We start from the raw sequence: 22,879 nt of genomic DNA, 5'->3' as shown, positions 1-22,879 counted from the left end.
GTCTCTGTTTATATGTAGGAGATAGCGCGCCTGTCTGAGTGCAGCAGTATTCCCATAGCACATCTGTGAATGTATTTTGTAACTCCTCTTCCCATTTTAGCCTAGATTTTGGTTGCCCTCCCCTCTTGCACGTATTTCTGGATCGCCACAATTCCGTGAGGTGGTTGATTGTTATAATTTTAAGTATTTGCTTTTCCACCGGATGGTGGAGTCCCCTGCTATCACTAGATCTATCTGTTGCTGGGTCAAGGATTACATTGGAGTCTCTACCACAAGTAAGTGCACTGATGCTAAGATTTTGTATTTTGAGCCACAGCTCACTGAAGAAGGAGGGGCTGTCAATGTTAGGACCACAAATGCAGACAGTAAAAGTGGCCTGTGTGTATAAGTGCATGCGATATTATGCATCGCCCTTCCGGATCTGTTGTTGAGTGGAGTGGACGAACCGCAGAATCTCTCCTCACGAAAATGGCTACTCCTCTGGCGCATGACGAGTATGTGGCTGAGTACTTGTGCTTGATCCACTTGGCATGAATCCTAGATTCTGTTTGTTTGGTGAGGCGTTTCTCTTGCAAAAGGCTATATCTATTTCATGTTGCTGTAAATATACCAGTACATGCCTCGTTTTACAGTAGTCCTAGAAGCCTCTGACCAACTTCGTCATTACCTTAATATCTCTTATTGCCTTGATGTGGCATGCATCCCATAGGCACTGCAGTGTTTTAATATAGTAGGGTGTTGCATGCATGTATCTGGCGCATCAGTCCACACTTGCCAGTGATAACATCTCTACGCCCCACAGAGTGGCTTTCGTTTTCCTGTGATTAGCACTTCTCCTTTATCTCACCCACTCTGGCCACCCCAACTCACCCTGTCGACCACAACTTTGCATTTACATTAATACAACAATGAATAGCGGAGACTAAACGCCCTACAACAGCGAACATTTCCCATGCATTTTGCATGCCCATCCTGAATATGGGACATTCCTCTTCAACCTAACAAAGGTGGGACTTACCTGTTTTTGGAAGTGGACCAGAGACCTTACACTTAATCCTCAGGTGGGACTGGTGGCCAGGCTTAAATGTTTGTGTGCAGTTTGGATTGTGGGGCCCATCTTCTATATATGTTTCATACCAATGTGAAGCTGGGTGTTGGGCGATCCATTTTTATTATCTGTTGCATTGGGATAGCTGGGAGAACTGCCTTTACCACAGCACTTTTTTACAATGAAAAGCAATTAAAACGCATTTTTTACGTCATAATTACTTTTACCACACAAGTGATGAGTAGTTTATATATTTAAAAGGTGGGTTTAGGGGCTCTCCCTTCTAAAATATAAAATGTTAAACTATTAGGAAACCTGCAAACGACATAAATGTAATTTGTTAAAAAAAAAAATTATATATATAATCTACTGGCGGTCGCCAGTAGATAGTTATAGTTAGGACCGCGTTTCCATAGGAAATCCGCAACATTCTATTTGGAATAACTTTGGCGCCGGTCGACGAATCCTCGCGAAATTTTCAAAACTAATGGGGCGCTACGCTCCGCTCCTACCCTGAAAGTCTCGGGGGGATTCGTCAAGCGGGGGCTGAGAAAAAAGGGGGGTCCCAAAACGCGTTTTCCCCATGCATTTTCCCATAGGACCTTTAGTCCGAGCTACAGCCCGAACGGCTGAACAGAATTACTTGAAATTTGGCAGAGAGGTAGTCCTCAGGTCAAGGATGTGCCTTTTGTAGGTCTGGTGTAAATCTGTTCAGTAGGTCCTGAGAAAATAGCATTTAAATCAATATATATATCTGTAAGCGCGCTCCGTGCGCTTACCGTAAGCTTACCGTACGCGTACGGTGCCGTGCGCGAGCTCAATTCTGATTGGTGGTTACATGACTGTAAACATTCGAATCGGTCGAAATCCGGAAGTGTCGGCCGCCATTTTCTGTCTCTCGCACTGAGAAACAAAGGTGGGGAACGTGAAAAGGGGGCAACGAAGAGAGTTGCAGACCCCCTAGTGTTTGTCAGGGGGTCCAAGAAGGACCCAAAAGTACGAAAAATACATTTAATAATTTAAAAAAAAAATCGCGGAGTGCGCGTACGGTAAGCTTACCGTACGCGCAAGGCAAAAAAATAAAAAAAAAAAAATAAAGAAGTAACAATCACATTTATTAAATAAATTAAAGGACCCCCAAGGGAGAAAAAAACAAATGTTAATGTGTAAAAAAATGGCGAGGCGCGCACGGCATGGACTGCGCAACGTGGGCGCTCGGTGCGCGAAGCGCACCGAGATGCGCACCGTGCACGCAGGGTGTGCGCACAGTGAAAAACCAGAAAAAAAAATAAAAAATAAATACATAACTTAGCATTTAAAAAAACGTACAAATTCACTGAAAAAACCATAGGTTTCACACACGTTAGGAATTATCATTTACAAAACCTTGCAAATTCACTTAAAAAACCATAGGTTTCACACATGTTATAGTTAGCTGTACATTTCACTCGTAAAAAACCAATGAAATTCCACGTTATAGTTAGATCAGGTAACTATAACTTGCGCGACCGCAATCCACAATGTGTAATTTCAGATGTCATCATTGATGTCATGAGTGATGTCACTGACCATGTCATGAGTGATGTAATATGTGACGTCATCAGCAGTTTATTGTGGGCGCGCAAGTTATAGTTACCTGATCTAACTATAACGTGGAATTTCATTGGTTTTTTACGAGTGAAATGTACAGCTAACTATAACATGTGTGAAACCTATGGTTTTTTAAGTGAATATATATATATATATATATATATATATAACGCTCGCCTGCTTTTCCTCTCCTACACAGAGAAAAAGGAGAGTGGACCAGATATGGTGCGATGAAGTGTTTATCCAGAACTCTACTATTCCGCATAACACGTTTCGGCTGTTACCGACCTTGATCACATGACCACGCTAGAGGGTAGGATCTCCCCTTTTAAAGTGACAGTGCTCAATAGCTTTCGTGCTAGACATGGAAAACATACTGTCGTGCATATCGAAATCTGCATGAATGCAATAATGATAACAAGTATAAATACATTGTTAAAAAATCCTAATGCATACCTATAAAACCTCTTAATTATTATTTTTTTCAGATTTCATACAGTAAAATTCCACTTAAACTGGTATTGTTTCGATTGTACATACACACTTAGCTATTTAAAATTAAAGTGACCAGTGCTTAAATCCCTATAAAAGCGCAAGTCTACATAAAGTGCATAGTGCAAAAAATGATATATAAAAATATTATCTGTTGGTCTCGGGAGCATGAATCCAGTGTATGGAGTTACTATTCTGTAACAAAATTACACATAGATAAATCTATGCTCACTTTTCCTAATGATTTTCTTGAGAAGGCACCTGTAATGTGCAATCCCAATATTCAATCCTACTTGGACAGTTGATTCTCACAAATGCAGATATAAATACATAAATATGTGAAACATAATAAATACACATCTTTATAAAATACATTCCAACTATCAAAACATTTTTTTAGATAAAATTCAATAAGACTATTGCATATACGGTTTAGTCACTATTCTATTGCTGAAATACATGGATTAATCCGTACGTGTATGCTTTAGCATTATCATAAAGAGGTACCAATAGTATTAAAACATAATATTCATCCGATTTCAAAAGTTGATTCCCACAAATGAGGATATAAAAATATAAATACATATATAATATAAATATTATTATAAATTCATTCCAACTGCATAAAATCAGATAAAATTTGTTAAAATACGATTAGTAAAATATTATCAAGTAATAATCAAACATTATGGGGCCGATTCCGATCCTGGAAAAACCGGGTACAAACGGTCGGAGCGTTTTCTCCGTCCGACTCGTACCCGGGAAAAAAACCCTACAAACTTGCAAGTACGATTCGTACAGAAACACCATTTCCGTACGAATCGGAAAAAAGACCGACCGACAGAAAAATACATACAAATGTGATCCGGGACACCGCGGACGTGACATCCGGATGGAGTTTGGCAGCTTTTTACGTACCAGCAAGTACGATTCGTACCGACAGCACTCCGGACGGCAATATTTTTACGGCACCCAAAAAGTGCAGGAAAAGCGAAGTACGCCGCGAAGCATGAGGAATAGGGGGCCCGGTATGCGCCGATCACCCCCCCTAGCCCCCCGTAAGTACGCGCCGGACCCCCAGCCCCCCGCGGATGGATGTGCCGTACCCCCACCCGTGTATGTACGGAGCGTACCCCCAGCCCCCCGTATGTACGGTGGGCTAGGAGCGTACCCCCAGCCCCCGTATGTACGGAGCGTACCCCCAGCCCCCCGTATGTACGGAGCGTACCCCCAGCCCCCCGTATGTACGGAGCGTACCCCCACCCCCGTATGTACGGTGCGGACCCCCAGTGCTCTGTACATACGGGGGGCTGGGGGTACGCTCCGTACATACGGGGGGCTGGGGGTACGCTCCGTACATACGGGAGGCTGCGGGTACGGCACGTACACACGGGGGCCTGGGGGTACGCTCCGTACATACGGGGGCTGGGGGTACGGCGCGTACACACGGGTGGGCCTGGGGGGGTGTTCGGCGCGTACCGGGCACCTGTTTGGACATCTCCATGGTTGCTATGGGAGTTCGCTCCGGACGGTCTTTTTTCCATACAGTTGTACAATCGGACGGATGGGACGGATCGTACTTGAGCATTCGGACTTCAGTTTCCCCATTTGTACGTAAAAATGTCCGGGGACGTGTCGGAGACTTTTCCCGACCCGAGGACGTGTGGGGGAATTTTCCCAATACGATTCGTATGGACTTTTTCCCATACGAATCGTACTTGCCAGTTTGTACGGGACTTGTACGATTCAGTCGGGAAAAACTCCAGATACGATTTGTACGGGGAATATTTTTCCAGGATCGGAATCGGCCCCACAGTACCTACAGGTATATATACATGTCCTCACTCGTATTCAATCCCCCTGCATGCTTGGTGTCAAGTTCCAATATGTACCTAGTCTCAACGCGTCTAAGTTTGGCCTCCCTGTTGCCACCTCTTTTCTGTGGCGGTAAAACAAAATATTTAAATTGTTTAAGGCTACTATTGTGTGTTTCTTTAAAATGCCTGGCAACAGGGTAACTAGGGTCATTGTTTGCAATGGCCCTGATGTGTTGTAGAATCCTTTCATGAACAGCCAACTTAGTACTGCCTACATAATACAGATTGCAACTACATATTAGAACATATACTGCATATTCAGTCTTGCAGGACACGTGCTGGTTGATCACATGCGCATGGTCACTAAAGGCCGCCTGGTATGAAGTCTTGTTTAATACCATTCTGACAAGCCTTGCAGCTAGAGCATTTGTAGAAACCCTTTCTAGCTGTCAGCCACGTACCTCCTTCTTGATCCTCTGGGCTATTCCTGACCAATGCATTGCCCATTGACGCAGTCTTTCTAGGAGGCTTCTTTGGAAGGAAACCTCCTATAATTGGATCTCCTAATAATATAGGCCAATTGCGTCTTATAGTGGACCTAATCTGTCCTTCTTGCCTCGAATATGACAGAATCAATCTTGTTGGCTAATCTGATCGTTTATCATTTGCACCCTGGGATTTAGATTTGGACTTGTACTGGAGTACATCTTGTCTAGCTCGCCTCTTTGATTTCAAAATTGCTGCATCAATGGTTTTAGTACTATACCCCCTCTCCAGAAATCTTGTTTTACATTCTGATTGTTTAACAAACAAATCACTGTCCTCACTACAGATTCACATTATCCTTAACATCTCCCCATAGGGGATGCTTTGCACAAGGTGAGGGGGATGCGAGCTGGATGCATGCAATACTGCTTTACCAGCAGTTTCTTTTAGAAACAACGATGTTGACAATCTATCGCTATATATATCTGTACATCCAAAAAATATATGCTCTCATTACTGATAGATGAGGTGAAACTCAAGTTAACATTGTTATCATTGATTTGTCTGATAGTCATTCGCACTTTTCTTTGAACCATTCCACACAATAAATAAATCGTCAATAAATCTCAGCCAAGAAATTACCCTTTCATTGTACGTGTGCTCACATTGCTTCATGAGGACCAGCTCCTCCCACCAGCCCATGAAAAGACATGCATAGCTGGGAGAGAAGCTGGCCCCAATGGCCACACCCTGTATCTGCTGGTACATTTGGTTTTAATACAGGAACAAGTTGTTCTCTAAGCAAAACAACATGTCTATCAACAATTTGTTCTGCTGGGCAAATTTCATTGGTCTGTTGGCCAGGAAGTACTCCACTGCTTTAATGCCATCATAGTTCTTAATGCATGTATAAAGTGCAGATACATCTAAAGCTATCAATTGGTAACCAGCTTGCCATTTTATAGTTTCTATTTTCCGTAAAAAATTGCTTGTATCCTGCATATATGAATTAAAATTTTTTCCATGTTCTTCTAAGAAAAAAATCGATGTAAATAGACATATTTTCAAGTGGCCCATCGCATGCTGCTATGATAGGTCTACTTGGTGGCTTGTTTAGGCACTTGTGAATTTTGGGAACAAAATATATTACAGGTGTAGTTGGATGTTCCTTTTCTAAGTACTTGTATTCCTCCAAATTCAAAAGGCCCAAGCTCTTCCATGCCGATAATTTTGTGAAGAACGGGTCCTGTGTGCTTTTAAACCGTTGCAATTAACTTTTCCTATAGCAGTCAGGATCATTCAACTGAGAAGCTGCTTCCTCCATATAATCGCTCAGGGGCCACAACACAATGCCCCCCCCTATCAGAACTCCTGACCACTACTTCTTTTTCTTTTTTGAGTTTCTCTATCAGTTGATAGTAGAAAAATCTCCAACTGAGAAAGAGAATACGGAGTTTGCTATTCTCAATGTTCAATTCCTTCACTTGCGCCACCACTTGTTCATTGAATACATCAAGCAAGTTTCTTGGCATGGTGGGAACAAATTTAGATTCCACCTTGAACGGTGTAACAGGCTTTGGGCGAGTTTCATGCTATGGCGACACAAAGCTTTGGGAAATTCCTTCAAACTCATGACCCATTGGGGTTGGAGTATCCAGTGGTCGCTCACTAGGACTGACTTGAAGCTGATCATTTTTTAAGCTTCAATTTCCTAATGAACTTATATATATTTGCCCGTGTGTTGGTGTAATCAAAATTAGTCTCAGGGCAGTAAGAAAGTCCCACAGAGAGTAGCTGTTGTTCTGCTGCATCCAGGTTCACATTGGCCAGATTAATAATGGCATTGTCATATATATATATATATATATATATATATATATATATATATATATATATATATATATATATATATATATATATATATATATATATATTATCAAAGCATTAGGAATTAATGTGTAACTATTGAATAGTAGGTAGCAGTGTTAGACTATGACTGGATGTTATACTAACAGTAAACGTGGTAAAAGAATGCGTGGAAGTGGATTGCGTGGTGAAAGTATTTCAAATGAGAGTGAATGTGAATGCGTGGTGGTGGTATGCGTTGTAATATATCCCTAGTAAAAACGTGCGTGGTGAATGAACATGTGGTAATGTCGTACAACCGTCTAGGATGCCACTCGGACCCAGAGGTGTAAAACATCCATGTTATTTACTTCTTACCTATGTTGTTAAATATACCTGCGGAATCCACTGCCTCTACCTTCAGCTGTTACGCAAGGGCAGTGGAGTAGTGAAGGAACCATACTTAGTATGGGCGCGCCTTCCTGCTCCACATTAAAAATATATATATATATATTCCTTGGCATGCACCATCCACCCCTACAACCCTCTGTGCTTTCTCCGTCCTCCCTTCCCCTTGAAGCTGTGCGCTCTGCATCGGAGCAGAGAGTCTGCAGTGCACAGACAGGCTCTTTCAGAGCCCAATAAGGAACAGCCTAGAATTCCTTTATGACGTAGCAACAGTGGGTAGCAACTTTTGTTTCCCATTGTGGTGACGCCACTCCAGTCAATAACAGAATTCTGATTAGATTATTTGAACTAAATGTTTCCAGAATGTACATTACACGTCTGTGCTAATTAGTAGAATCTTGTGTTAGGTGTTAAATCATAACAATTTGTGGCAAAAGCAGGGTCACATGCCTCCGGCACAGATGGCCTTGAAATATTAACTCTAGACATTCTAATTTAAGGATTTTGTTTTTCCCCCTCTAAATACTGAACATGTACTCCTAGTCCTCTGTAATTTCTTACTATCTTTAACCCCTTCTACATTGCACTAGGGTTCGCCGATGCTACAGGACGTCTCTTGATGGAGGGTTCCAAGGCCCAAAAGAAGATGCCTGCATCTGAGGATGATGATCAGGAGACCTGGGAGGTTGTCTCTTGGGATGGGAAACAGGTAACAGTCTTGACGCTGCCTATAGTTATCAGAGTAACTCAACTTTACTGATCAAAATTTAATTGTGCATGACTCGTGTCTCAAAATCTCAAATGCCAGCTCTTCGATCACACACTATTCTCGCACCAGCCTAGCATTATATTTCGACGTTGACTAGGCTTTCTCCAGAGTTTGCACAAACTGAACTCTTCCTTTGATTGAGGCTTCACTCAAGGGCAGAGAAACCACTTTTTCTCTGCATCAGTTGGTGTAATGTTCATACCTGGATCAATGGAGGAGTCACTTATACAGTCAAAGTAGTTTTCAAAGAAAACAAGACTATCTGAAAGAGACACGTTAGTGATAGATTCCTTACCTTAGAATATCCCCAGGCGTCAGACTGGATCCGGAAAGTTTTCGTCAGCAGTACCCCTGCGCATCAGTAGGCGTCGTCGTGCGGCTCCGCGTACGTCACTGGCGCCGTAGCCGCCGAGATGACGTCGTCGGAGCTACTTAGACGCGCCCACACGACCTGACGTCAGTTCTTTCTTTTTCCGCGCCAGAAAGCGCAGATCCGAGAGAGAGCGGTACCCCAAATTGATAACTTTAACTTTTTTGGTTTCTGAGAACTTGTTTCTCTTGTATTGACTTCTGATGCAGTAGAGATGCCCGGTTTTAAGTCCTGTAGAGCCTGCTGTCGAAACATGTGGGTAGCGGATCAGCACGACATGCGTCTCTTCTGCTTGGGGCACGCCCATGACCCCGAGGAGTGCCCCGATAGTTGGGCCATGGCGCCGAAAGCTTTACGGGAGCGTTCCCGAAAGTTATTGGAGGTCCGGCAATCCGTTACGCGCCGATCAAGGTCCCGCTCCCGTGGGAGGTCGAGGGACCTGTCACAGAGCCATCACCATCATTCGTCAGAATCGGAGACAGGTAAGTCACGGCACCATAAGAAGTCGAAGAAGCGACATCGCTCTTCGTCTACCCCTCACCGGTCGCAGGACGCGGTGGAGGGGGCAGGTGGTCACTCCCCCGCGGCTCTGATGGAGCCTCCGTTGTTGCCTGTGGCCTACCCGCCCTTCCCGGGACCGCAAGCGACTCCGGAAGAGATACAAGCCTTCCTGTTGGCCATGAGCCATTTGTTTGGCCCATCAGGTCCCTCCGGAGCGCCTTCGGGCCCCGCAGACCCGTTGGGTGGTTCTGCTCCCGCGCCGACGCCTTTGGCCCCAGCTACGCCAGCATGATACCCTGTGGTGCCGCCGGCTCCGGCCTCGGCGCCTCCTCCGGCGCTGGCCCCGGCACCGAACCAGGATTGTTTCATTACCCCCAATTCCTTTTCTTGGTGGAGAGTTTGTCCCATTTCCCTGGGCACCTCGTCCTTACCGGCCTCTTCCAAAACCGGTGGATGAAGGGGAGTACTGGGAGGGGTCTGAGGACCCTCTCGCAGCTCAATGCGAGGATGAGCCGGAGTGGGAGGGTGATATGGAAGGTCCAGTGGATCTGCATTTCTCTCCACTCTCTGGTACCCTGTCCCCCTCTTCCGTGGCTACGGAGGAGGTTGAGACTTTTTCTGTGGTGTTGCGTAGGGCGGCTGAGGCTTTTAACCTTGAGCTCCTTTCTGTGCCTATGGAAACCAATCTACTGATGGAGGTGCTGCAGCCAACGTCCTCCTCTGCGGAGCCGCTGCTACCCTTCAACGACGCACTTACTGACGTCCTGTTGAAAACCTTTACCAAACCCAACACAGAGTGGCGGCCGCCATCACCCAGCACCGGGCAACCCCAACTTTCTCACCCAATGCCTCAGAGTCTGGTTGTGCAGGCTTCTGCCTCACTGAGCGCATTCCCTTCTGCTCCTCCGGACAAGGATACTAAGAAACTGGAGTAGTTTGGGAAAAGGATTTTCAGCTCTGCCAGTTCTGGGTTGCGGGTGGTGAATACTGCGTGCCTGTTGGGCCGCTACTCCCATTCTGTGTGGGAAACTGTGGCGCAAGTGCTGCCTCAGTGCCCTGTGGAATCTCAGGCGGTTCTCTCCCAGGCCATTACCGAGGGGAGAGGCGCTGCAAAATTCACTATCCGTTGTGGATTTCACACAGCCGACTCCCTCGGCAGGACACTTTCCACAATGGTGGCGCTCCTCCGTTACGCTTGGCTCAGAACTACTGGGTTCTCAGGGGATGTCCAGAATACTTTGTTGGACATGCCCTTTGATGGCACACGCCTCTTTGGAGACCAGGCGGATAGCACTCTGGAACGCTTTAAGGACTATCGGGCTACGGCCCAGTCTTTGGGTCTCGCCACCACGCGTACTCCTTCGGGGTCCGCTTTTCGCTCCTTTCGAGGGTAGGGTCGAGGCGCCCAAACGCGTTCTTTTCAGAACTGCAGGCCGGCGCAGCAGCAGTCTCAGTGCAGCCGCGGTCGTGGAGCCGACCGTGGTGGGTCCCGAGGCCAGCGGGTGGGTCAATCCACCACCGCCCCTGCCGCCTCAAAACCTTCCTACTCCGGTGTTTCAGGCCAACCAGACGCCAGTGGGCAGCAGGATTCGCCATCACCTCCCCCACTGGCGCACCATCACCTCGGTCAGGTGGGTTCTACAGATAATCAGACGGGGCTACTCCCTCCCCTTTGAGTCTACCCCTCTAGCCATGGCACCTCAGTGCCACCACATGTCAGGGGATCATTTGGCACTCCTCCAGCAGGAAGTTGCGGTCCTCTTGGCCAAGGGGGCCATCGAGCACGTTCCGACGCCAGAAGTAGGTTGTGGTCGTTATTCCCACTACTTCTTGGTTCCAAAGAAGGACAAAGGTCTGCTTCCTCTCTTAGACCTCCGGAACATCAATCGCTTCCTCCGGAAAGAGAAGTTCAAGATGATAAACGCTTGCTCAGGTCTTGTCTGCCCTAGCACCGCAAGACTGGCTGGTAGCGTTGGACTTGCAGGATGCTTATTTTCATATCCCCATCCTGCTGGCCCAGCGTTTATACCTGCCGTTCACTGTGGACCACAAGCACTTTCAGTTCACCGTGCTCCCTTCCGGCCTTACCAGTGCCCCTCGGGTGTTCACGAAAGTGATGGCAGTGGTCGCAGCTCATCTGCGCCGATCAGGGGTCTCAGTCTTCCCCTATCTCGACGACTGGCTATTGAAGGCGGGTTCGCCCCAAGCAGTTGTCTCCCACCTTCAGACTACGGCCGACCTCCTGCATTTGCTGGGGTTTTCCATCAACATGCCGAAGTCGCACCTGATTCCGTCTCAGGAGCTCCTCTTCATCGGAGCAGTTCTGGATATGGCGCAGTTTCGGGTTTATCCTCCTGAACAGCGAGTCCAGGACATTCGGGCTATGATTCCGATCTTTCCGCCCTGGTCCTGGGTTTCGGTCAGGCAGACCCTGAGGCTGCTGGGCCTCATGGCCTCCTGCATCCTGCTGATCAATCATGCCAGATGGCATATGCGGGCTCTGCAGTGGGACATTAAGTTCCAGTGGACACAGCATCGGGGAAATCTGTCCGGTAACGTCCAGATCTCGGAGGGCACTGCACAGGACCTGCAGTGGCGGCTCACTGACCAGCGTTGCGTCAGCGGCAGATCCCCCTCCCTTCCCCAACCTGAGCACATAGTGGTGACGAACGCGTCCATCCTGGGATGGTTGTGCAAAAAAGAGATGAGCAGCGCACTCCTGTTTTCTAATTAATCCAAGGGTGTATTCTAGATGATATAGGTGCTGCAGCGTAATGCCCGCTGTCAATCGGGCAAAGGAAAACTAGATCAGGAAGAACAATCAACTAATGATTGACGCTGCGCACTGTGCTAAATGTAACTACGTTACAAACAGTTAGTCTCATTAACAAAGTTTCAAAAAACGCTAAACAATGGTATTCGTTTGAACATATATTGTCAGCATATATGTAACAACAGATTCAAATTATAACATCATAAATGTATCAACAGATATACAAAACGGTAGACATCTACCATGAGCAATGCAATAATTAGGTATATCACATAATATTTCAAGAAATCACAAATAGATGTTTTTGATGAGCCCAATGCATTTCGGGACTTAGCTGTCCCTTCGTCAGGGGCGTTCTGCGGAGAAAATACATATATTACATGATCAGTAGAAAAAATGGTTATTATGTTTATACAGGAAGATCACATGGTGGAAAATCGTGCGGTTGACATGATGCATGGTAGTAAACCGTAAATCACACATGCGGTGGATAAACCCTCCGTTGGCTGAAGGGAAAAAAAAAAAAAAAAAATTATAAAATAGATATATACGAATACAGTCACCCAATAGCGTGAAGATAAAGATGATAAATGTGACTCTAAAGAAGAGAATAGATAAAATGGGAAACCATACAAAGTGAAAGAAAGAAAAAACTATTTTGGTTGGCATACATCCACAATAAGTTACCTTGTATATTTGTATTTTAGTCCTTTCTCAATTTCCCTGTGGCTTATGGGCTATCTCAACACCTTTAATCACTCGCTATACCTATGTTATATTATTTTATCTGTCTATTTCATTTATTAATAATTTTCTCATTATACTAAACGTTTTCCTACAGTTCCAGATTGGTACTTATTCGTTTGTTTGTTTTACCTCAGATTACATTGTTTCACCCTATATTTAACTATCCTTTCAGACATTTTTTAGACATTTACCCCTCTCACATATTTCATCTTAGAGGTCAGTAATGATTTACCTACAGTTTTTTTGTTCGTCATTTATGATGTTATAATTTGAATCTGTTGTTACATATATGCTGACAATATATGTTCAAACGAATACCATTGTTTAGCGTTTTTTGAAACTTTGTTAATGAGACTAACTGTTTGTAACGTAGTTACATTTAGCACAGTGCGCAGCGTCAATCATTAGTTGATTGTTCTTCCTGATCCTGGGATGGGGCAGCCACATGGGAGAGGCGGAGATCAGAGGCCTCTGCTCTCCGGTGGAGTCCAAGCTCCATATCAACTTTTTGGAGCTCAGGGCGATCCTACTTACACTGAAAGCATTCCTTCCCTCTGTCAAGGGGAGGGTAGTGCAGGTGTTCACTGACAACACCACCGCCATGTGGTACTGCAACAAGCAGGGCGGGGTGGGGTTGTGGACCCTATGTCAGGAGGTACTGCGTCTCTGGACATGGCTGGAATGTCAGGGCATTTCCTTGGTGGTTCAACACATGGCAGGTTCCCTGAACACCAGGGCGGACGAACTCAGCCGCAGGTGCATGCTGGATCACGAATGTCATCTTCACTCCGAGGTGGCACAAGGTCTCTTTCAGCAGTGGGGAGAACCTTGGTTAGATCTATTCGCCACCGAAGAGAACACGCAATGTCAGCAGTTCTGCGCGTTGGAGTTTCCAAGGCGGCACTCGCTCGGCGACGCTTTTCGTTGCTAGTGGGGTTCCGGTCTGTTGAACACCTTTCTGCCTTTACCACTTCTGCCCAGAGTGCTGAAGAAAATCAGGCGTGACCGGGCCCAAGTTATTCTTGTGGCTCCGGACTGGGCTTGAAGAGTATGGTATCCTGAGCTACTCCGTATGAGTATGAATCCCCCGATCCGGCTGCCTCTTCGGGAGGATCTTCTGTTGCAGCAGCAGGGAACGGTCCTCCACCCGAACCAGTCCAGCCTCCACTTCTTTGCGTGGAGATTGAGCGGCGACAGCTGATTCCATTTGACTTGCCTCCTGATGTCTGTAATGTGATTCTGGCAGCCAGGCGTCCCTCCACTAAAACTGTATACACCTGTGGCATGGTGCACAGCGAAGGCTGTAGACCCCCTTTCTTCCCCTCTTTCTGAGGTCCTTTTGTTCCTTCTCTCCTTGGCCCAGCAGGGCTCTGTTCTAGGCACTATCAGGGGCTACCTTTCTGCTCTTTCAGCCTTTCTCAGGCTGCCTGATCAGCCTTCTCCTTTTAAGTCCCCTGTTGTCAACAGATTTCTCTAAGGCATTACTCACCTTTTCCCTACTGTTCCTTTCGTGATGCCTCAGTGGAACTTGAACCTGGTTCTCACATACTTAATCTGTGCTCCCTTTGAGTCTCTTCATAACTGTCCTTTGCGGTTGTTGACTTTAAAAACTGCCTTTCTGGTGGCTATCACCTCCGCTAGGAGGGTGAGTGAGCTCCAGGCTCTTTCCTGTAAACCTCCTTTCCTGGCTATTCATCCGGACAAGGTGGTGCTTCAACCACTTCCTTCCTTTCAACTGAAAGTAGTCTCTGCCTTTCATCTTGGGCAAACTGTCACTCTGCCCACTTTCTTTCCGCCTTCTTCCAGGGAGGAAGAGAGGCTCCACCGTTTGGACCCAAAACGTGCGCTTTCGTTCTATCTCAACCACACACAGCAGTTCCGGGTGGATGACCAGCTCTTCGTTGGCTACGTGTGCGCCAAGAAAGGCCGGGCGGTGCACAAGCGTTCAATCTCCCGTTGGGTTGTCCTGTGCATTAAAGCCTGTTACTCTCTGGCTAAAAAGGAACCTCCGGTTGGGCTGCACGCCCATTCTACCAGGGCAACAGCGGCTACTACAGCATTGGGACGGGGTGTCCCCCTGCAAGACATCTGTCAGGCAGCCACTTTGGCCTCGCTGCATACTTTCACGAAGCACTATTGCCTTGACAGCTAAGTCCGGAGAGACGGCTTCTTTGGCCGTTCGGTTCTCTGTGACTTTCTGGTGTAATCTCACTTCGCAGACCCACCACCGGGGTTGGTATTGCTTGGGTATGTATTCTAAGGTAAGGAATCTATCACTAACGTGTCTTTCAGATGCACAAGTTACTTACTTGTGTAACGATATATCTGTAAGAGACATTAGTTAGTGATAGATTCCTTACCGCCTGCCCATCCTCCCCATTCTGCGAACTGTTATCTAGGGCTCAGGTCATCCCTTTCAGGGCCCTAGTACTATTGCACCAGTAGTCGGTCTCTGGCATGGCTCTGCGTTCCTGGCACAGAAAAGTCGTGTACAGAACTGACGTCAGCATGCGTGGGCGCGTCTAAGTAGCTCCAACGACATCATCTCGTGGCTACGATGCCAGTGACGTACGCGGAGCCGCATGACGACGCCTACCGACGCGCAGGGGTACGGCTGACAAAAACTTTCCAGATCCAGTCTGACGCCTGAGGATATTCTAAGGTAAGGAATCTATCACTAACTAATGTCTCTTACAGATATATCGTTACACAAGTAAGTAACTTGTGCGTATTAACTATTTATACCTAACATGGGACTGCTGCCTTTGCACCCAGACGCCCCACAGAATGTAGTAAAGCTCCTACTTCATGGACCGTTAACTATTATTTTCTCCTCAGATCCATAACGGCTCCGTAACCGCTCTGCACATTTTGAACAATATGATCCTCACCGCATCCCTGGATCGTAATGTCAAGGTCTGGACCCACCCAAAACTTAAACAGGTATGGCCTCAAATGACCTACTTTCTGTTATCAAACTGCTTCATACGTGTTACAGTTGTGTGGAAACTTCCAATTGTAGCTGTCTGGGGATTGGAAAGGTGCAGTGAGGATAAGGTAGTACTTGTTCATTTTTTGCAACATATGTTTAATATTAATAAGGAGATTATAAACAGCTGAACAAATTGTTTACGGTTTTTAAAACAAAAATCCTGAACCAAATCCTCCTGTCAGTATCTTGGGTGTAGTACAAAAATGTAAATATTTTATTATCGTCCTGCAACAATATCAAGTGCAGAATATTGCCTATCACTATATTTTCAAAGTAAGTATATTTTGGCAATTACACGGTTACTAGTCTTAGCTTCCTGTTTGTATACCTTGAAACTATATCTGTACTGTGGAGTTAAGAGTAGTAAATCTGCACATACCTATATATGTAAATGTACCTTGACAATATAGGGCAGCTGGTAATCTGCACTTGATGGTGCTGCAGAAGGATATTGTCATATTGGTGCATACATCAGTATCTTGCACAATGGGTCTTGCTACACTGTGTTATACACTCTCTTGTCTGAGATAACATATTACGTTCCTACTTGTATTACAATTTCTAAAACGAAAATGCATTTGTAATTTTCAAGGCTCCTTTGGGAGAATTTTAGACCAGATTCTCAAGCGTTTCTGTTTAACTGAAGAAACTTTGAAAATGGCATTCCTGTTTTTTCTCCCTAGACATTTAAGGTGGTGTTCACAGGACAGTTTCTGCAGTATGTTTTTAATTCCTTTTGCTGAGATGCTTACGGGTCTGTGCAGGCTTTAAGGCCCCTGTCCTGGCAATCCTGCACCGAATCACCTCATATATTTACATAGAGTAAGGGCTATATCAGTAAATGTGTGCTTGCCTACTCCCAGTTCAGCCTGTGGTGGAAGCTTTATCAAAGTCTACCTGAGCTCTTTACCCGATAAGCAGTTCCTGAATCTTTAATTTGCGGTCACAGTACAGACAGATTCATAGTTTCCTATACTCTTGCATATGCCTAGAGTGGGCTTTGAGTCTGTCCCTTGTTTAAGATTCAATGTCTGTCTGGTCTATTCCTGTTTCCTGCGCCTAATTTAGTGGTTCTTCTCCCTATTAGTGTGTCTGGGCCGAAAACAAAGGATTATTTTGGTCTTTTAATGTTTTAATTGTTTGAGTTGTGTCCTTGCACTATTGACGTCAGAGTACTGCTTTTCCTTTTGCTTTTCTTCATGACATTTGATTTTTAGCTGTCGATGGGAGCTCATGGGCCTTCCTCTTTCTATTCTTTTGTATGGCCTTACCTTGTTACCCTCTCCCACGCCTTTCCTTTTCTCCTATGTGTGGTCCTTGTTACTTTGAGTGTGCCTCTTGCTCTGTCCTTCAACTCTTTCCTCCCTCCTCATTCGTCATTCCAGTGGTTTGTTTTCATTAAAAAAAACTATTGACTTGCTAGTGCTTTAAATGTAAATGTGTGCAGAGACCGTAATGTTAGTGCAGAGTACCTGTTTAGCAGCATTTTACGAGTAGATAAATAAGCATTTAAGCAGATAAGCCCTCTTTTTCAACATGGTAGGCCAATATACCAGGGTATATTACTTAATCATTCTATGAGTTTTTCCGTACGTGGGATTACCGTGTCGAGTACCACCAGAGCTGGTTTACCAGGTGTGCATCTGCACCTGTTAAAATAGAGCCAGTGACAGAGTCTCTGGGAGCACACATCCGGACTCCACTGCAGCAGATAATATTCCCACTACCTGGCCACAGTCTCTGACACATACCCTTAACCCGACCTGAGTGGCCACCCCTCTGACATTTACCAGCTCCTCTGAGCAGGTGGTAAATTGCTATGGAGCTGTCCCCAGATCCAGGGAAATTTTGCAGATTTGCATCCAGTATTCCCAGGGCTGCATGGTTATGCTGGAGACTAGAACTCCTGCTGGCCAGATTTAGATGCAGAAACCCATCCACCCACCCACCCACCCACCTACCCACCCACCCACCCACTCCTCCTACACCCACTCCTCCTACACCCACATCACTGAACCGAAGTCCAGCCGACTGGCAATTAGAACCTTAACGTCATGATGGTATAAGCCAGTGACATTAAGTCATGTGTATTATTTGTCTACTACCCTTTCGCTACTGCATCTCAGATGGCATGTTTAGTGATTGGGCAAACTAGAAAAGTGAGTCCAGCAGTTTAACTGCAGCATTTCCAAGTTATGCCAGAACTGCAAACCTCAAAATAATGTTTGCCATGTGATCATACATCGAGTAGAAGTTGGAACCATGAAGAGATATTCAGGGTTTGGTCCATCACACTGCCCATACAATCACACAAACCCTGTCCCAAGCAAGAAAGAAATCATCCGGGACCACCTTTCATGTCCTGGGGGCGCTAAAATTGGAGCCCGCTTGTGCAAACTACTTCTCACCTAAGCTGGAAATCTGTTCTGTGCAAGGGTTTCCAGCTCCCCATGTTATATTGCCCTTCACCAGGACAGGACGCTGTGATGAGTGAAGAAACATGTGAGTTGGCGGGCCTGTTATTCGTTGCATGACAAACTGAAAAACTGTACAACTTTGGCTTGCTAAATTTCACTGGAAAGCTCTGCAGGAAAGACCTGGAATGCTTCAGTATTATTGCAGCCTGTTTCACCTAATTCACCAAAAAATGATCTGCAGCAAATCTGGAAACCCTTGAGACATCTCCAAAATTGATCCATTTTCAGTGGACTCAAGCATGTATGTTCAAGTATAGTATAGCCCAACCCTGCTCTCCCTTCCACATCAAGTCATAACGAATATTGAGACAACCTTTTTTTTACCTTTATATTGAGACCATCTCTGATGTAAAGATGGAAACAGCCATTTTCTGCGCAAAATACAATTTAAAGAAATTGTTATCCATGTGGAAAACAATCAAATTGAAGCAAATTGTTGTTTGAATTTTAACCATGTTAGAAAAAAAGCCTGAAGAATTTTTATTTAAGAGAGTGCCCCTTGAAAGAATTAGTATTTTTATAATTGTTTAGGTCTGGTAAAGGTGTGTTTGAGAAGTAGCAACCATTACAAACGGTGTCTATTTAGATGGTGGAGGTTTGTGGTAAGACAAACAGTACATCAAAATGACACAAATGTCCCTTTAAAGAATTGAAGAAAAAAGCAGCATTTAGGAGTAGCTTGAGTGGAAATACCTCATGATTAAATACAGGGGATCAGGGAGGAGGCTTTATTTAGAACCCAGTATTGCTGTAACAAAAAGTCTGGTAATCGGGTTACCCGACATGATTTCCATTCTATTGTATTGCAGCATTGCTGGTATAACTGCTGGACCTGATAGTCCTTATTAACAATGCGTCGGGCAGCAAAAGCCAAATGTCTCCATAGAGTTGTGGTACCGCAAGACCCCATCTTTATCAGAAAGTGTTTAAATATGGTTGTACAGGTACGCCAAAAACGTATAATAAAGAATGTAAGAGGGCCCCTGAATGAACAGATAGGCAGAAAGAACAAGGGATTCTGAGTATATACATTAGAACTGAGCAGACTGTCTGATAGAATCAATTGATGGAATATCTCACTGTATTTTGATAGATGCTGATTAAGTCATCTGGGAGTCATCGTGTATATACATGTGCTTTCAACAATGCTTAAAGCAAAAGTAATAAGAAAAAAACGATTTTCTCATTAAAAATGTTATCAAAAATATATATTATTTATTATATTCATATAAATAATCTTATAATCTTAGATCTCGTATTACAGGGCATAACATAAGTTCATCAATATAAAGAGAAAAGATAACTGAACCCACAGAGATAACAATAACATCACCCCCACTGGTGCTCCAGCTCATCAACCATACCATTCATACCACATCCATTCAACGGACAAGCCTTTACACATATCAGAGAAACCATAAACTTACAAGACATTGATCCCCTGTAGATAATAGCAATCCATGAATGCTGTACAAGTGAAAGATGAAACAATCCTCAGACATTCTATACATATATATGATCAATTTCTTTCAAACACCATGGTCATTCAGCATATTATCCATTGGGTTTCATAATACTCATGTCTTGTGGTCTGATGATGCGCCAACGCTCGTTTTGGTATAGCCCACAATCTAGGTCAACACCTTCAGGGTGCTAAACAACTCCACTGAGGGAGTAACCAGGGGAGTATCCTGAGGGAAATCTAGCTGCTGGCTGTCTGCCCTTAAATAAGAGCTGGGTTCCTCTCTGGAGTCTTATATATAGATGATATAGGCAATACGCTAAATTGCAGCCTCCAGCCACTGTCTTTATAAGGAAAAAATGATCCTGCCTGGCAATACCGTTATCGAGAAAATTAAAGGCGGATATGGTCATACATTGATCTGGCGGAAAGAATACAGAAGTGCAGAGCATCTATTTGCATGGTTTTTGGGTTAGAACCTTAATATCCCATAATCTCTTGGAATTCAATGGTAGAATTTCACAATATTCTATCAGGGTATCGTGGCGTCCCCCATGTTGGTATCCGCCAAAACGGTATACCCACCATGAAATGTTATTGTATTTCAGGCACCCACGCAGCAGCGGCGGCTCCTCCGCAATAGCGGAGCAACGTCGCCCCACTGCCTGGCTCAGAGCCATCAAATGAAAAATAAAACGATGTTCTAGCATAGTTTTATTTGTCATTTCCGGCTCTGAGCCAGAGCTGTAGGGAGGGGGGAGTGCTATGTGCACTCCCTAAGTGCGCATATGTGTTTGGCCGGCGTTCTCAGGCCAGCCAAACACACACACATGCACTTAGGTTTCTCCATGCTGGCTGTATTGAACAGCCGGGCTGGAGTAACCCCACAGATGCCCTGGTTTGAGCAGAGCGTCTTTCCAGCCAACTCAGGGCAATCCCCGCGCTGCTCTCATAGCATGAGGGCAGCACAGAGATTGGATGGCTGTCTGTCCCAGGGGCTGCTGGGACCAGGAAGAGGACAGGAGGTGCAACGCGATGCGGGAGGTGGCTTCAGGTAAGTTCTTTTTATATATATATATATGTGTATATATATATATAAGCGCTTCGACGCCTCGTCAGGAGTAGTAAGCGCTATATAAATGAAATTACAATAATATATATATATATATATATATATATATATATATATATATAATATGAACTTATTATTATTACTAACAACCCCGTGTGAATCCCCCCCCCTCCAGCCTTCCCTCCACTCTTTCCACCACCCTTTGTTTGTAGCGGCTGCCACTGCCAAACAGGGGATACACAAGAATAGTTTTGGCTTGCTGTTTGCACCCTTTGCACTGTGCTCTAAGTGCTATATGTAAAACCCCAGCAGACCCGTCAAGCAGGATTTGACACAGTAATGTCAAAAAGGATACTCACTGCACTTCCCTGCATATTCTATCTGAAAGAAACACGTTAGTTAGATTCCTCACCTTAGAATATCCCCAGGCGTCAGGCTGGATCCGGAAAGATTTTTTGTCAACAATACCCTTGCGCGTCGCTAGGCGTCATCTGCGGCTCTGCGTCCGTCGTCGGCGTCGTGCGCCGGGATGACGTCGTCGGAGTGCTTAGACGCTGCCCACCCGTGCACTAACATCAGTTCTTCTTTTTTTCCGCGCCAGACAGCGCCGATCCGGGAAGAGCAGACCCTTTTAGTCATTTTTTGACTAAACCTTTTGACTCTTTTGGTCTACTCTGTCGACTCAACTCTGGTGCCGGTAGGATGCCTGGTTTCAAACCCAGTGATTCTCCTGTCACCGACTGATGTCGGTTACGGACCACCACTGCCTTGGGGCCGACCACGATTCCGAGTCGTGCCTCGACTGCCGGGCCTTGACTTAGAAGGCTAGGTGGGAGCGGTCACACAAGCTACTGCAGTTCCGGCAGTCACCACCACCACTCGTCTGATTCCAAGTCTTCGGGTAAGTCGAAGCATAGTAAGAAGTCCAAGAGGTGACATCGCTCTTCGGACTCCCCTCGCCGGACACGCGACTCGGCTGAGGGTTTGGGTGGTGCCACCCCATGCGGCTCCGTCGGAGACGCAGGAGTTGGGGCCGTCCCCATACCCGCCGGTCCCTGGGACTGACGCGACTCAGGCGGAGGTAAGTGCCTTTCTCTCGGCCATGAGGGGCAAGGCTCCGCCGTCGACGCCTGTCGGCGCACCTTCGGGCCCCACGGACTTGACTGGGAGGCCTAGCGAGCCGGCGGCGCTGACTCCGGTCCCGACGCCGCAGGTCCCTGTGGGATCCAGGCCTGGATCCCAGTCGGCGCCGGTAGACCTCACGACCCCTCCGCGGACTCCGGTACCACCTCCGGTGGGTGGCAATTTCATCTTCCGCCCGGCTCCGATCATTCCACCTGTCTACCAGGAATCGGATGACGGTGACGACTGGGAGGGGTCTGAGGACCCTCTGGCCCAGCAGGGCCAGTTATCACAGGACTGGGCAGATGAGTTGGGGGATGCCAGTGGTCTTCATACCTCCCCTGACACTGGCTTCATCTCTCCTCCGACCGTGGCTTCGGAGGAAGGTGCTGCTTTTTCTGTGGTGCTGCGCAAGGCGGCCGAAGCCCTTGGGCTAGAGCTGCCTGCTGTGGCTGTGAGGACTAACCTCCTCACCGAGGTGCTCCAACCGTCAGCAAGCTCCTCGGAGCCTCTGCTGCAGTTTAATGAAGCACTACTGGATGTTCTGAGTGGCACCTGGTCCAATCCCTCCACAGTACCTCCTGTGGATCGGAACATAGCCTGGCGCCACCGCTCTGCACCAGGCGACCCCAGCTTTCTGTCCCTGCACCCCACGCCTGAGAGCCTGGTTATCCAGGCCTCGACTTCCCAGACCTCCTTCCTGTCCGCTCACCCGGATCGGGAATCCAAGAGACTTGAGCAGTTTGGTAAGAAGCTCTTCTCCTCCCTTAGTTTGGGACTGCGGTCTTTTAACACCGCTTGTCTCTTGGACCGTTATTTCCACTCCCTGTGGGATACGGTGGAGGACGTGCTGCCCAGTGTCCGGAGGAGGCTCGGACACGGCTCGCCCAGGCTCTTGCCGAGGGGCG

At 46.1% G+C, this 22,879-nt stretch overlaps 1 protein-coding gene across 7 annotated transcripts in view; it reads left to right on the top strand.

Moving 5' to 3' along the window:
* Positions 1–22,879, top strand: part of LOC146811566 (telomerase protein component 1-like) — a 1,575,504-nt gene that overhangs the window by 1,536,438 nt on the left and 16,187 nt on the right. For all 7 annotated transcript variants that reach the window (XR_014966741.1, XM_085618541.1, XM_085618539.1 and 4 more), the window contains 2 exons: positions 8,277–8,395; positions 15,685–15,789. Coding sequence is in view for 6 of the 7 variants with exons in the window: in XM_085618541.1 (XP_085474667.1) it covers positions 8,277–8,395; positions 15,685–15,789 (224 nt within the window). In the remaining variant the exon portion in view is untranslated. The remainder of the gene's footprint in view (positions 1–8,276; positions 8,396–15,684; positions 15,790–22,879) is intronic.

Source organism: Triturus cristatus, chromosome 7 (genome assembly GCF_964204655.1).
Source record: "Triturus cristatus chromosome 7, aTriCri1.1, whole genome shotgun sequence".
NCBI lineage: Eukaryota > Metazoa > Chordata > Amphibia > Caudata > Salamandridae > Triturus > Triturus cristatus.
The sequence above is the reverse complement of the archived record's forward strand: the minus strand, read 5'-3'. Positions and strand labels throughout refer to the sequence as shown.